This window comes from Phocoena phocoena, chromosome 11, assembly GCF_963924675.1.
Source record: "Phocoena phocoena chromosome 11, mPhoPho1.1, whole genome shotgun sequence".
Classification (NCBI taxonomy): Eukaryota; Metazoa; Chordata; class Mammalia; order Artiodactyla; family Phocoenidae; genus Phocoena; species Phocoena phocoena.
In genome coordinates this window covers 61,042,712-61,055,362 of record NC_089229.1, presented here as the reverse complement: position 1 = coordinate 61,055,362, position 12,651 = coordinate 61,042,712, and the positions used below count along the sequence as shown (strand labels likewise).

Below are 12,651 nucleotides of genomic sequence, written 5' to 3'. Positions count from 1 at the left end.
TAATCCTTAAGATATTCATTTCCTTCAGAAAATCTACAAACAACAAATGCTGGAGAGGGTGTGGAGAAAAGGGAACACAGCCCTTGGAGGCTTGATACAGCCACTATGGAGAACAGTATGGAGGTTCCTTAAAAAACTAAAAATAGAATTACCATATGATCCAGCAATCCCACTACTGGGCATATACCCAGAGAAAACCGTAATTCAAAAAGACACATGCACCCAAATGTTCATTGCAGCACTATTTACAATAGCCAGGTCATGGAAGCAATCTAAATGCCCATTGACAGATGAATGGATAAAGAAGATGTGGTACATATATACAATGGAATATTACTCAGCCATAAAAAGGAACAAAATTGAGTCATTGTTGAGATGTGGATGGATCTAGGGACTGTCTTACAGAGTGAAGTAAGTCAGAAAGAGAAAAAACAAATATCGTATATTAACGCATGTATGTGGAACCTAGAAAAATGGTACAGATGAACCGGTTTGCAGGGCAGAAGTTGAGACACAGATATAGAGAACAAACGTATGGACACCAAGGGAGGAAAACCACAGTGGGGTGGGGATGGCGGTGTGCTGAATTGGGCGATTGGGATTGACATGTATACACTGATGTGTATAAAATTGATGACTAATAAGAACCTGCAGTATAAACAACAAACAAACAAAAAAACCCAACTAATACTAATCTTTCTTTGGGTTATTTGTATGGAAATATGTTAATATAAATGTTTCAGACATTACATGAAATTTCTAAAAATCTTATATGTTCTGGTGTAATGTTATGTCATAATTCTAGTTATTACTTTAAAATGTATATCTCAGAAATAACTAAATTTCCTTGTCAATTGCATTATTATGAACTTTCATCAAACATTTAACCGTGGTCATTTTTAAGTCTTTTGTCATTTACAGACGGTTCTGGGTGTACTCTGATGCTTTTGCAAAAATGTTCCTATAAAAGGCTTTCATCTTCAAGGAATTTATGGAAAAGACTCTGATGAGTACAGGTTTCTGGTAACTGACTATACTGCTGAACTGAATGAATAAGCATTTTCAGAACTCTGATGGAAAACTGATGAACTCATAAAACTGCTAACAAAAATCAAGATAAAAAAATTAATTACATGGGACTGAGTGAACTGATGAGGATGATTATAGTTTTTGTGACTTTCTGTTTGAATAAAAAAAAATCCCACAAGGACTCAGAGGCAAAAACTATACAAATCAATTTTCACTGCAAAGTAAAGGAGCTGTTACGGTGGAGGATTCCTGGACTGAATGTCAATATTATGACATAGTAAGAGTGTGCTTCGTGTTTGGTAATTGCAATCGTTGTTGCTTTTGTTGTGGTCATCCATTTACAATGCTTGGTGTCAGTTTATCTCTTGTAAAAATAAAATACAGTGTGTGTGTGTGAAAAAAGAAAGATATTTATTTTTTTGTCTTGACTTGCACTGGCTAAAGCTCCAGTATAATGTTGAATAATTGTGGTGATATGGTTTTTCTTTTTTTTCTGATCTCAATGGAAAGTTTTTATCATTCACTACTAAGGATAATATTTCCTGTCTATTTGGAGGGACAGGTGACCATTTGACTCCTCTCTTTTTATTCTGTAAATTTGCGTATTATGTGATTGAACTTTTTGGATGTTAAAGCACTCTTACTGTAATGATGCTTGACAGTTGACAGCTTCTAATCCCCACCCCTCTTCCTTCCCCATCTGATTAGAAAGCCTGGGTGATCCCCGCCCCATTCATGACTAGTGGGAACTTGAGACCATGTGCGGGAATCCTTGGCCTGGCCCAACCCCTAACCACCGTAATAAACCCACTCCAGTCTCTTTCAAGCCATATGTGGACCAGCGTGGGAGGCCTGCCCTACTCTTTCCAGAGAGCTCTGTTATGTGAATAATATCATTTTCATACCATCTTGGTGTGTGCGTGTGGAGTCATCAGTCTCAACGGTGGAACCACATTTTGAGTGAGGGTGTTCACAATAATTGGTTTTGTGAGCAGGATGTCTGGATGATGACTGCGACCACAGGGATCTTTCTTTTCTTGTTTTAGCTTTCAGCATGGCAATATGCACGTTGAGCCGCTGCTTTCTGGCTAGTGAGCTCTTTGAGTTGTGCTGCTGCCTGCTGTCAAGCTTGCACTTGAGCTGTACTGCTTTGTGCCACATTTATTGAGTTCTACCAAGGCCTCTGTTATAGACTTAACTGATCTATGTCAGAAGTTTCAATCATTGTCATTTGGAGGCAGTTATGGGATTGAAGCCCTCCTTAAAGTGTCATGTCTCGGCGCAGACTTATCTGTGTGTCTCATATTGAATTGTGTTTCTTGATGCCTCCATAAATAATGACCAACGCCAGGATCAAGGGAATGACTGTTACCCTGTGAAGATTGGTGTGTGTCTTAAGCAGGTGTTGGCTCCCATTCTATGAAGTTGTCAGGGGAAAGACTACAACCTGTGCAATATATGGTCCTATCGGGTGATCACTCATTGAGAGAAAAAGCAGTCATTCTGTAGCATACTGAGGTCACACTCTTAAAGGCAGATAGTGTATGAGAACCCTACAAAATGCTTTTCTGCTGCTGCTGCCTATGCCTCTGTTGCCAAAAAAAGATCCTCTTCTTCAGGGTTATAGGGGAAGACACATAGAGCACCCTTGTGGCACAACTAAGAAGTTAATTCAACTATTTCTGTGGGGGAGGCCTTAAACCCTGATGATACTGATTTGAGGCCTTCTGGAGGAAGAAATTTATACATATGAGCAGGGTAGCAAGAATTCCTCTCTCATAAGTAATTCTAGTAATCCTAGAAAAGAGAGGGGGCATGGGAGAGGGAGGGAGGGAGTGAGGAAGGGAGGAAAGAAGGGAGGAAGGAAGAAGAAATAGAGAGAGAGAGCCAGAGTGAGGCAGCAAGAAAAGAAAGAAACCTGGAAACAGGGGGAGGAAACACAAAAAACTTAAACACAATTCAGTGCAATTGAAAATCCAAAATTTACTGAAAGAATTTATACATAAAAAAATATAAAGGGGTGTGGATTGGCTTTGCACCTCTACTGCATAGGTTCTGAATTAACTTTAATGTCTGCTGAAATACACCAATTGGCAAATCTTCATGGCCTTAATCCATACTGGAGCTCATATTATACTGGGAATCTCGTTGAATTTGAACAAGGTACCCCCTGTAATCTTGAGGGAGTTATTGAACACAAAAGAGAGAACAAACAAGTATGCCTCACCTTAATCAGCAGAACTACTGACTTGCCTAAATTTCACATGATCATACTATTCATTGCCCGCCCCCCCAGTATATCTCACAGTGGTCATGGACACTCTGCTCCAGTGAGTAACAAAACTAAAATTAAATTAAATCCTTGACACTAACAAATTGGCTTGTCACAATGGGACTCCACGGACCTTCCTCCAGTTAAAATTGTTAATATGTCCCAATGTAAATGAAAACAGGGCCTTCAAAGATCAAACCCATTAAAGGGAATATAGTTAGAGGAGGGATGATTATGCCGACTGTTTCTCCATTCAACAACTCAATTTGGCCTACTTTTAAACTTGGAAAGAATAAAGGTGCCTGGCAGTGGATTACCACAACCCTAATGCCATGGTCACTCCCGTTAAGGCTCACTACCCAATATTATTGAAATCGCTGACTCTGTTCGATCAGCAACTGGTAAATATTTTGCTCTTGTGAATTTGGCTAATAATGTTCTGTTCAGTAGCCATCGCAACAGCCTCTCCATCACAGTTTGCTTTCACCTCGGAAGGGGCACGATCCACCTCTACCCAGACGCTGGTGAGGTACCTCAACAGCCCTGCCATCACACACAGTCTTTGCAGGCAAGATCTTAAATGCATCTGATTTTCCCCAGGAGCATAGGTGTGATATTGCATTGATTAATTCCTCTTCAAAAAGATTCATTAAACATACCCATTCAGGACCAACAAAGACTCCCAAAGAAGTTCAGAAAAAGAGGATGGGCCATTGTCCAACGCATAGTGCAAGTTCCGGTCACCTCCATTAAATTCTTGAGATTATTTGCTAATCCGAGGGCTACTTCATCCCTGACTCTGTTAAGAAACTATAAGCTATTGACACTCTCAGCACCCACATTATTAGAACGGGCCCAATATCTTTTAGGCCTTTGTGGGGTTTTGAGGCAACATATTCCTTATTTACAAATTAGACTTAAGCGCATTATGTCGTTACTTGCAAGTTGGCCCACCTTCACTGGGGTCCCCCTCCAACAAACAGCTCTATAATCTGTCCAAACTGTGAAACAAAGAACCCTACCCTTCATGCCCTCTAGAGACTCCTTCATTCTAGAGGATTTAGCATCCACCTCTCATGCCTCCTGGAGTCTCTAGACCACCCATGAGGACTACTTTCCCTCCAAGGCCATTCTGTCTCCCTGTGAATCATCAAAGGAACAAATCACACCTGGACAGATGGACCTGCAGGGGTTCTCTAGGTTGGTTGTAGATCTTGAAAAAACAATTCTTCCCAACAGCTAATATTATAAAAGCATTTTATTGAACACACTCTGGAGATAGACCAGATGGGATTGGGGTAGGGAGTCTGTTTTGATGGTTTTGATACTGGAAAACATTGGATTCTTCTGTCACCCAGGGCCAGGCTGTAGAGATCCAAAGGCTAATTGTAAGCAGAGCATAGAATCAGGACACAGAAGGCTAGAGACTGGGGGTTGGGCTTTTCATGAACCAAAGAATGTGGGTCTGTGATAGTCTTGGTCGACTAGACTCCAGAAAAAGAGAAAACTTGGCTGGGGCCACCACCTAGAAGAGGCTGTTGCCATGGCTGGCTTCTGCACTTGGGAGACAGTGACCTGCTGCAGGCTCTTAGCTCTTGAAGCTCTTCCGGGAGGAGGAGGTGGTGGAGACAAACTTGACATTGGAGCTGCTGCCCCCGCCACTGCCAAAGCCCAGGCTTCGGCCACTGCCCGCACTGAAGCTGGAGCCCCCCACACCGAGCCCACTGCCTAGGCCGGCGCCCCCGCTGCTGCTGGAGTAGAAGCCGCTGCCGCCTCCACCAAGGCCGCTGCCAAGACCACCGCCAAGGCCGCTGCCAAAGCTGCCGCTACCGCCGTAGCCAGAGGAGACGGTGTTCGTGACAAAAGCTGTGGAGAAAGGAGGGAGAACCTGGTGAGACCAGTCGGCCAGATTAGAGCCTAGGCATCTAACTTATTTGATCCTGCTGGTGTCGGCACTGTACTTGGCCCCTTTTACAGAGTAGCAGATGAGCTAAGTCATTTAGTGACGATCCCTAACAGAAAGCTGGTGAACACAGTAGGCAAGGGACAGTGCTAAGTCATCAGGGGATGGGGGTCAGGGCAAGGCAGGGGAACAGGGTCCAAGACAGGTAAGATACAGGGCCTGCTCTTTAGGAGATAAAAAATGAGCCCCGTTGCTTCCTGTCTCAACCTGTGTTCTTTCTCCTCCACCACCTGCTTCTCACTAAGAGTATTAAATAACCATTTTGGGGATGGGAGTGTCTGGTATCTAGAAATAGCAGGATTCTGAGTTGGCATCAAGTACCCCATATTGTCATCATTGTTAATGTCTGTTCAAAGTTACTTACAGATGTTGACTGGTCCAATTCCTTCACTCAGTCTGGAAGGGGAAAAATTGAAAAAAGAGTTAAAAACTCCCCCCAAAGACAGCATTAGTCTGTATGGATAACTCCCATAGTCAAGTTTAGAACTTGTTTTCTGAGCAAGGAGACCGCATGCCAGAAAAACTGCTTAAATTAGAGAAAGAGACAGTCCTCTGGAGGGACTTCCCAAGGAAGAGGTCTTGATCTAGAAACAGGTTATCAAAGGAAGCTTATAATTCACACTGTCCTCTACCCATTATATGGAAAACGTGAGGAAGAGGCTGTGGGAACTGTGAATATGTAGGAAGCAGTTTTTGCCTTGTAGGAGCTTACATTCTGTGAGAAGACTTGGCCTGGACAGAAATACTTCAGACAGGACGTAGGTGGTGGGCAGTGTCAGAAGATTGAAGAAAACCCAAGTAGTTTGAGAATCCAAAGGCAGGTGAATTTAACTCAGATGGAGTAATCATGAAAGGCTTCCTGAAGGAAGAAGCACTTGAAGAATGGGGAAGACATTTGAAGGAGTGGCAGTATTCAAGAATACTGGTGGTGGGAATAGGGTCAGAAAGTGAGTTGAGGTCACATTGTGTAGGTCAGCTCTATGCCCAGGTGTCAGATTGGATTGGATTGGATCATTGGATTAACGATAGATAGTTATCATGCACAAGATAGCGGCCACCCGTGTGTGTGTTTGACACCCTGCAGTGAAGAAGCAGCTCCGTTTTATCAAACGTGAGGCCATCGTGTGCTCGTGATGTCGGCCGTGTCACGCACCTGCACTCCTCGCCCTCCAGCAGCTTCCTGTAGGTGGCGATCTCCACGTCCAGGGCCAGCTTGGTGTTCATGAGCTCCTGGTAGTCCTTCAGTAGCCGTGCCATGTCCTGCTTGGCCTTCTGCAGGGCGTCCTCCAGCCCGGCCAGCTTGTTCCTGGCGTCCTTGAGGGCCAGCTCCCCACGCTGCTCTGCGTCGGCGACGGCGTTCTGCAGGTTGGAACACTAGAGGGGAAAGAAGGAAGAGTAGGGACACTTTAGAGGCTGAGCTGGGCCTCAAGTGTCTCTTTCTGAGAGACCAGAGAGAAACCAGCACATTTGTCCTGGTCATGGTGGATGGTGGAATATTGAAATGCTGGTACTTGCTCCAGCTCTGTGTGTGTATACTTAGAAAACATAAAATAAGACAAAATAGGTCTCCCTTTCAAAGCTCAGGCTCCTTCTCTGCCTTCTTTCCCTACCTGCTTCTTGACGTTGTCAATATCGGACCTCATCCTCTGGATCATCCTGTTCATCTCGGAGATCTCTTGCTTGGTGGTGCGGAGATCATCGCCATGCCGGCCCGCAGTCTGCTGCAGCTCCTCGTACTGATGCCACCAGAAAAGAGGAGAGAGTCCATTTATATGAGGATGGAAACACGTTCCCAGGTTCACAGATGGGAGCTACCAAGAGGTGGCAAGTGGTGTAGTTACTGGGTGCCCGGGGCTGGTCTTCAATAATTTGCTTTTGCCTTTGCTTTTCTAGAGACACTGGTGTGAAACTCAGTGAGATTCTCTTTAATGTTCTTGAATTTATGTGGCAAATGCATGCATGACTCTTCCCATAACTCCTCCCAGTAGGCCTCAGCCAATCTCAGGAGCCACATCCTTAGCATTGGGTCATGGCCTGGAATCCTAGACACGTGTCCGTCCCTCGCTCAGGACACACTTGCACATTCGCCACAGCACCCACCTTGGTCTGGTACCAGGACTCGGCTTCTGTGCGGCTGCGGTTGGCGATCTCCTCGTACTGGGCCTTGACCTCGGCGATGATGCTGTCCAGGTCCAGGCAGCGGTTGTTGTCCATGGACAGGACCACAGACGTGTCTGAGACGTGCGTCTGTATCTGGGACAGCTCCTGCAGGGAGATTTCAAGTCAGTCATGTGAGTCCATGTTATTTAATAACAGGTCCATTCAAATCTTCTACTCATTGTACTATGTCGACTTGAGAAAAATAAGAATAACCACCTACGTAAAAAACCTAGGTCAGTTAATAAATAATCCAAATCACTACTAAATCTATTTTTGTTTAATTTAACAACTCTGAACATCAAGAAACCCCTACCGTGTAACCTCTCAGAATTGAATCTTCTTAGGTCATAACTTATTTTAAACAAAATTGAGTTATTTGTAGTGAGGTGGGTGGACTTAGAGACTGTCATACAGAGTGAAGTAAGTCAGAAAGAGAAAAACAAATATGGTATGCTAACACATATGTATGGAATCTAAAAAAAATGGTTCTGAAGAACATAGGGGCAGGACAGGAATAAAGATGCAGACGTAGAGAATGGACTTGAGGACACGGAGAGGGGGAAGGGTAAGCTGGGACGAAGTGAGAGAGTGGCATGGACATATATACACTACCAAATGTAAAATAGATAGCTAGTGGGAAGCAGCTGCATAGCATAGGGAGATCAGCTCAGTGCTTTGTGACCACCTAGAGGGGAGGGATAGGGAGGATGGGAGGGAGACCACAAGAGGGATGGGATATGGGGATATATGTATACGTATAGCTGATTTACTTTGTTATACAGCAGCAACTAACTCAACAATGTAAAGCAATTATACTCCAATAAAGATGTTAAAAAAGAAAGAAAGAAAAATAAAAGAATCTAGTTGTATGGTCTGCCATGCTGGGAGTAAACAAAGACGGAATGATACTCCAGAAAGGGGAGGTGGCTGGGAAAGGAATACCCGGGGTTCTAATAACTCATTCTAAATCTCACTCTGCAAAATGATTACTGAAGAGTTCTTTTGCTTTAAATTTGACTTAAAAAAAAGAATTGGCTTTATTAAGTAATGTGAATAGTACTAAAGGAGTAGGAAAGACAAAAATGTGCCCATAGCTTACGAACCACTGAAAGTCACTTAACCCTGGAGACCCTAATCCCTGGTGGTGTCCCTGTGACCATCTCTCTGGGTCCCAAATAGGGGGCATTTCTTACTGCCTCAAAGAACATCTTCAAGAAGTTGATCTCGTCCATCAATGCCTCGACCTTGGCCTCTAGTTCCACCTTGTTCATGTAGGCGGCATCCACATCCTAGAGAAACAGGGATAGTTGGCACTGCACCCCATTTCCGCCCTGACTTAAATGAACAATACCTTAAGTGAGCATAACCACAGGCAACAGTTTCTCTGCTACCCACATACCTTCTTCAGCATCACAAACTCATTCTCGGCGGTGGTACGCTTGTTGATTTCATCTTCATACCTGGTGATAAAAAGGATGAGAAGTGCTTATCAGAGGATGAGGCCTGGGGTCTGTACTGCATAAAGTCAACTGTGAGCCTGCTTTCCCACCAAAAGGGGCTTCTCACATCATATAGGCAGAGAGAGAGGGACAGTGGGAGCGTGAGTCTTTGGGCAAGGTCCTTACCCATTAGGGTACTGTTTTCTCTATAATTGCCTAGCAGATAACTATTCTTTTATTGCTATAATTCAGTTGCTCCAAGAACATTCCTGTAGAAAAGTTATGCTGTTTCTCTACAACTCCACATCTAGTCAATTTCTCTAATGCTTTTTTTTTTTCAGCTTTCATAGCCTTTGAAAAAAAAACAAAAAATTAGCAACCCAGCTGCTGGTTCATAAGGACTAAAGAAATACTTTGAGCCACCAAACTAGGTTACATCATCAGTTCCTGCTTTGGGGGGAATCCATCAAAAAGCCATTGCTGTGTACTTTGAGTGTATTGGGGAGAAAAGCCCCATAAAGTAAGGATTACATGACTGCTTTTTCCACCAGGTGGTACCAAGGGTGCTGAGTTTGTTACTCCGGCTGGAGGCTAAGTGCCTTGCAGAGAGACTGAGCTTGCAGCTAGAACTTTCTAAATACCGACCTGGATTTTTTCCAGTACTTTAGGTGTCCATGGAAGGTATATGTTTTCACCCCTTGGGAAAGGCATAAGCAGTAGTCTGGTTATAAAGTACATCTGGTGCCAAGACCCGCCCTTGTCTCCACTCCACCCCAACTCACTTGTTCTTGAAGTCTTCCACCAAGTCCTGCATGTTTCTCAGCTCTGAGTCCAGGCGGCCTCTCTCCCCCAGGATACCATCCAGCTGTCTCCTGAGATTGTTGATGTACTGCTCAAACAAAGGCTCCAGGTTCTGCCTCACGGTCTTGGTGCCCTGCTCCTGCAGCAGGGCCCACTTGGTTTCCAGGACCTTGTTCTGCTGCTCCAGGAACCGCACCTGGAGGGGACAGAGTTCGAAGACGGACAAACTTGGATTTCATGTTTCAGTGATCGATTTCCCAGTTTTCCTCCCATCTCATTCTGTCCCCCTAAACCTTCCCATGATGGGCAGTGCTTGTACCTGGGCCCCAGAGGGCAGGTCCAGAGTGAAGCATCTAAACCCACTCTTCTAGGGGAGACAGGACACTTCTCCAGGGCACAGATAGCACCGGGCATGGCTGGGCAGAGAGTGGCCTGGTGTAGGGGTGGCTGCAAAAGCACTCGGGCTGCTACCCAATGAATTCATCCACCTTTCTGTGCAATCAGCCCTGTTACCTGGAGCACAGAATATATCTCTGCCCAACAGTAAGCAAGGATCCCTTGTGTGGTTATCTCTGAAGGGGAAGAATTAAGACCTTCTCTTCCAAGCTGCCAGTCTCATTAAGAAAGCAGGCCACAAATCCAGGACACAGAAACAAAGAGAAAAACATAACTGCAAACTATGAAGATATTTGCACAAAGTCAGGAAATTGCCCCTCTTTCCACTTTCTTTGCCACTTATTCCACACTCATAGCGGTTTTTCACAAAAAATCATGGCTCACCTTGTCGATGAAGGAGGCGAACCTGTTGTTGAGGGTCTTGATCTGCTCCCGCTCCTCAGTCTTGACTCGCTGGATGGTGGGGTCGATTTGCAGGTTGAGGGGAGTCAGGAGACTCTGGTTGACGGTGACCTCTTGGATGCCTCCAGGGGGGCATAGAGAGAAGCCAGAGCCCCCATAGCCACCACCAAAGCCAGCTCCACCACCGAGCCCAAAGCCACCACCAGCTCCACCACCGAGCCCAAAGCCACCACCAGCTCCACCTCCAAAGCCATAGCCGCCTCCAGCACCGGTGGCACAACTTCGGCTCCTGAAGCCACTGCCGCTACTGCTGATGGAGATCCTCTTGGAGCCCCCCAGGTTGTAGAGGCTCCGGCTGCCATAGCCACCCATGCCATAAGCACCCCCAACGCTGACCCTGCCAAAGCCGCCACCTCCACCCCCACCCCCGGACCGGGACACGGAGGTGAAACTGGTGCGGGAGACAGACGGGGTGATGGCAGAGGCAGTGCTGAAGCTACGGCTGCCCCCGCTCCGGAAGGACACACTCGACTGGCGAGACATGATGGCTTGCTCCTAGTGGAGCAAGAGTAGTGGGCACTAGCGGTCTGGAGGTGTTGCAGAGAAAGAACAGAGCAGGACAGCACGCAGAAGGTGGCTCTGTTAGCCAGGAGCGGCAAGCCCCCCTTTTATCCTCTAGACCTGGGCTGGGCGAGAGAGTTGTTGAGCTGTGAATGATTAAGTGGGCTGGGCATGCCTGAAGGGCAGCTGTGAGCTCACCGGCACACCTGCACAGTGGTGTGGGGTGCAAACACTTTCTTCCTGGCAGGCTCTGCTCAGGTAGGGATAAACTTGCCTTGCAGCCTAGATGTCTTGGCAGCAAACCTCTCTTCACTGTGGGAGCCCAGGGCTGTGAGTAGCCCAAAGAAGCAACGGGGCATTTAGCCAATGTCCTGAAGGATCCTTCCAGGACCAGGGATGTTGTCAAGCATCCCAGCATGGTGTACACTGTCCATGAACAGGAGGCTAGGGGGGCAGAGCGAGTCCCCCACTGGCAGTGGTCTGCTTTGCTTACTCCGCTAATGAGAGGTTGTTTCAGGGATTTCAGCCCTTAGAAAGCCAAGTGTGGCCTGATATCTCAGCCCTGTGCCAGAGGGGAAAATAGACTCCGGTCCTCTACTGCAAAATTTCCTTTCCTTGAGGAGGCACAGTTATCCCAGAGCCCACTGGGCAGACTCTCCTGCAAGGTTCGGGCCAGAAAGACTCCCCAAGCCCCAAGCTCCAGAAACAGAGTATGTGGGAGACCCCCAGCCCCAGGTCTGTCCCACTTTGTTCTCTGCACGGGCAGACCCATCCCTCCACAACGCCTCCTAATTCAGTCTTTTCTGTGGCATTGAACTTTTCCCTTGCTCTTTGGCCTGGCCAGGACCCTGTGGGGTTAAGTAAACCCAGGTGTCCCATGCAATCAATAGCCCTCCCCGTGAAGTCCTGAGACTCTGCCTGGCAGTACATCTCTCTTCAGGGGGAGTTCCTCTGCCAGCTCCCCAGAACCCCAGGTGTGTTCCAGCAAGCCCTCAGTGATTCCACTAGGGAAGAAATGAGTCATCGTATCTGTTGATACAGGCTGAAGGCCACCACAAACACATACCTACAGGAGCTTCTATTCTCATCAGGAACATGTTGAGAGTTGGCCAGTCTGTTAAACCAGTGAACCACCCTGTTCCAAGCAACGGGAATTGCTGGGCTTTCTCTGAGCTTCAGCCTGAACCCTCCTTCAGAGCCTGGAGAATGGAAAAGGAATTCTAAATCTATGGATCGTCCTGCCAGAGAGACTAGAAGGGGCAGGTTTGGGTGACCAGAGAGCTGGCCTGACAATCTGCTGAAGTTATCTTAGAAAGCCCCCATGTCCCACCTTCCAGGAAGACCCCTCTTCAAAGCTTGTCCGGATGGGCTATATGGTACCAGACGGAGGACAAGTGGTCTGGTTGGGTTTTATAAGTGTGTCTTAGATCACACCCCGTCTTTTTGGCTGCAGACCTGAGCGGGCTCACATCTCTTCATCCCCAGAAGAGAAGCAGGACTCTCAGGCAGTGCCTCGGCCATTAAGAGCTGTGGGCAGGGCCGGGGGGCACCCCTGGGCTGGGGCTGGAGGAAGGGGTAGGGTGAGGGTGGGTTTGAAATCTTGAGGCTAAGGAGATACGTCCTCAAGG

The 12,651-nt window shown here is 46.5% G+C and overlaps 1 protein-coding gene across 1 annotated transcript; it reads right to left on the bottom strand.

Moving 5' to 3' along the window:
• Positions 1-4,889: 4,889 nt before the first annotated feature.
• On the bottom strand, positions 4,890-11,005 carry LOC136131042 (keratin, type II cytoskeletal 5). The gene is made up of 9 exons (XM_065887754.1): positions 10,445-11,005; positions 9,646-9,860; positions 8,824-8,884; positions 8,618-8,713; positions 7,365-7,529; positions 6,875-7,000; positions 6,418-6,638; positions 5,629-5,660; positions 4,890-5,167 (listed from the first exon to the last, which is right to left on the bottom strand). Exons 1-9 carry the CDS (start codon positions 11,003-11,005, stop codon positions 4,890-4,892), a joined length of 1,755 nt encoding a protein of 584 aa, XP_065743826.1.
• Positions 11,006-12,651: the final 1,646 nt, after the last annotated feature.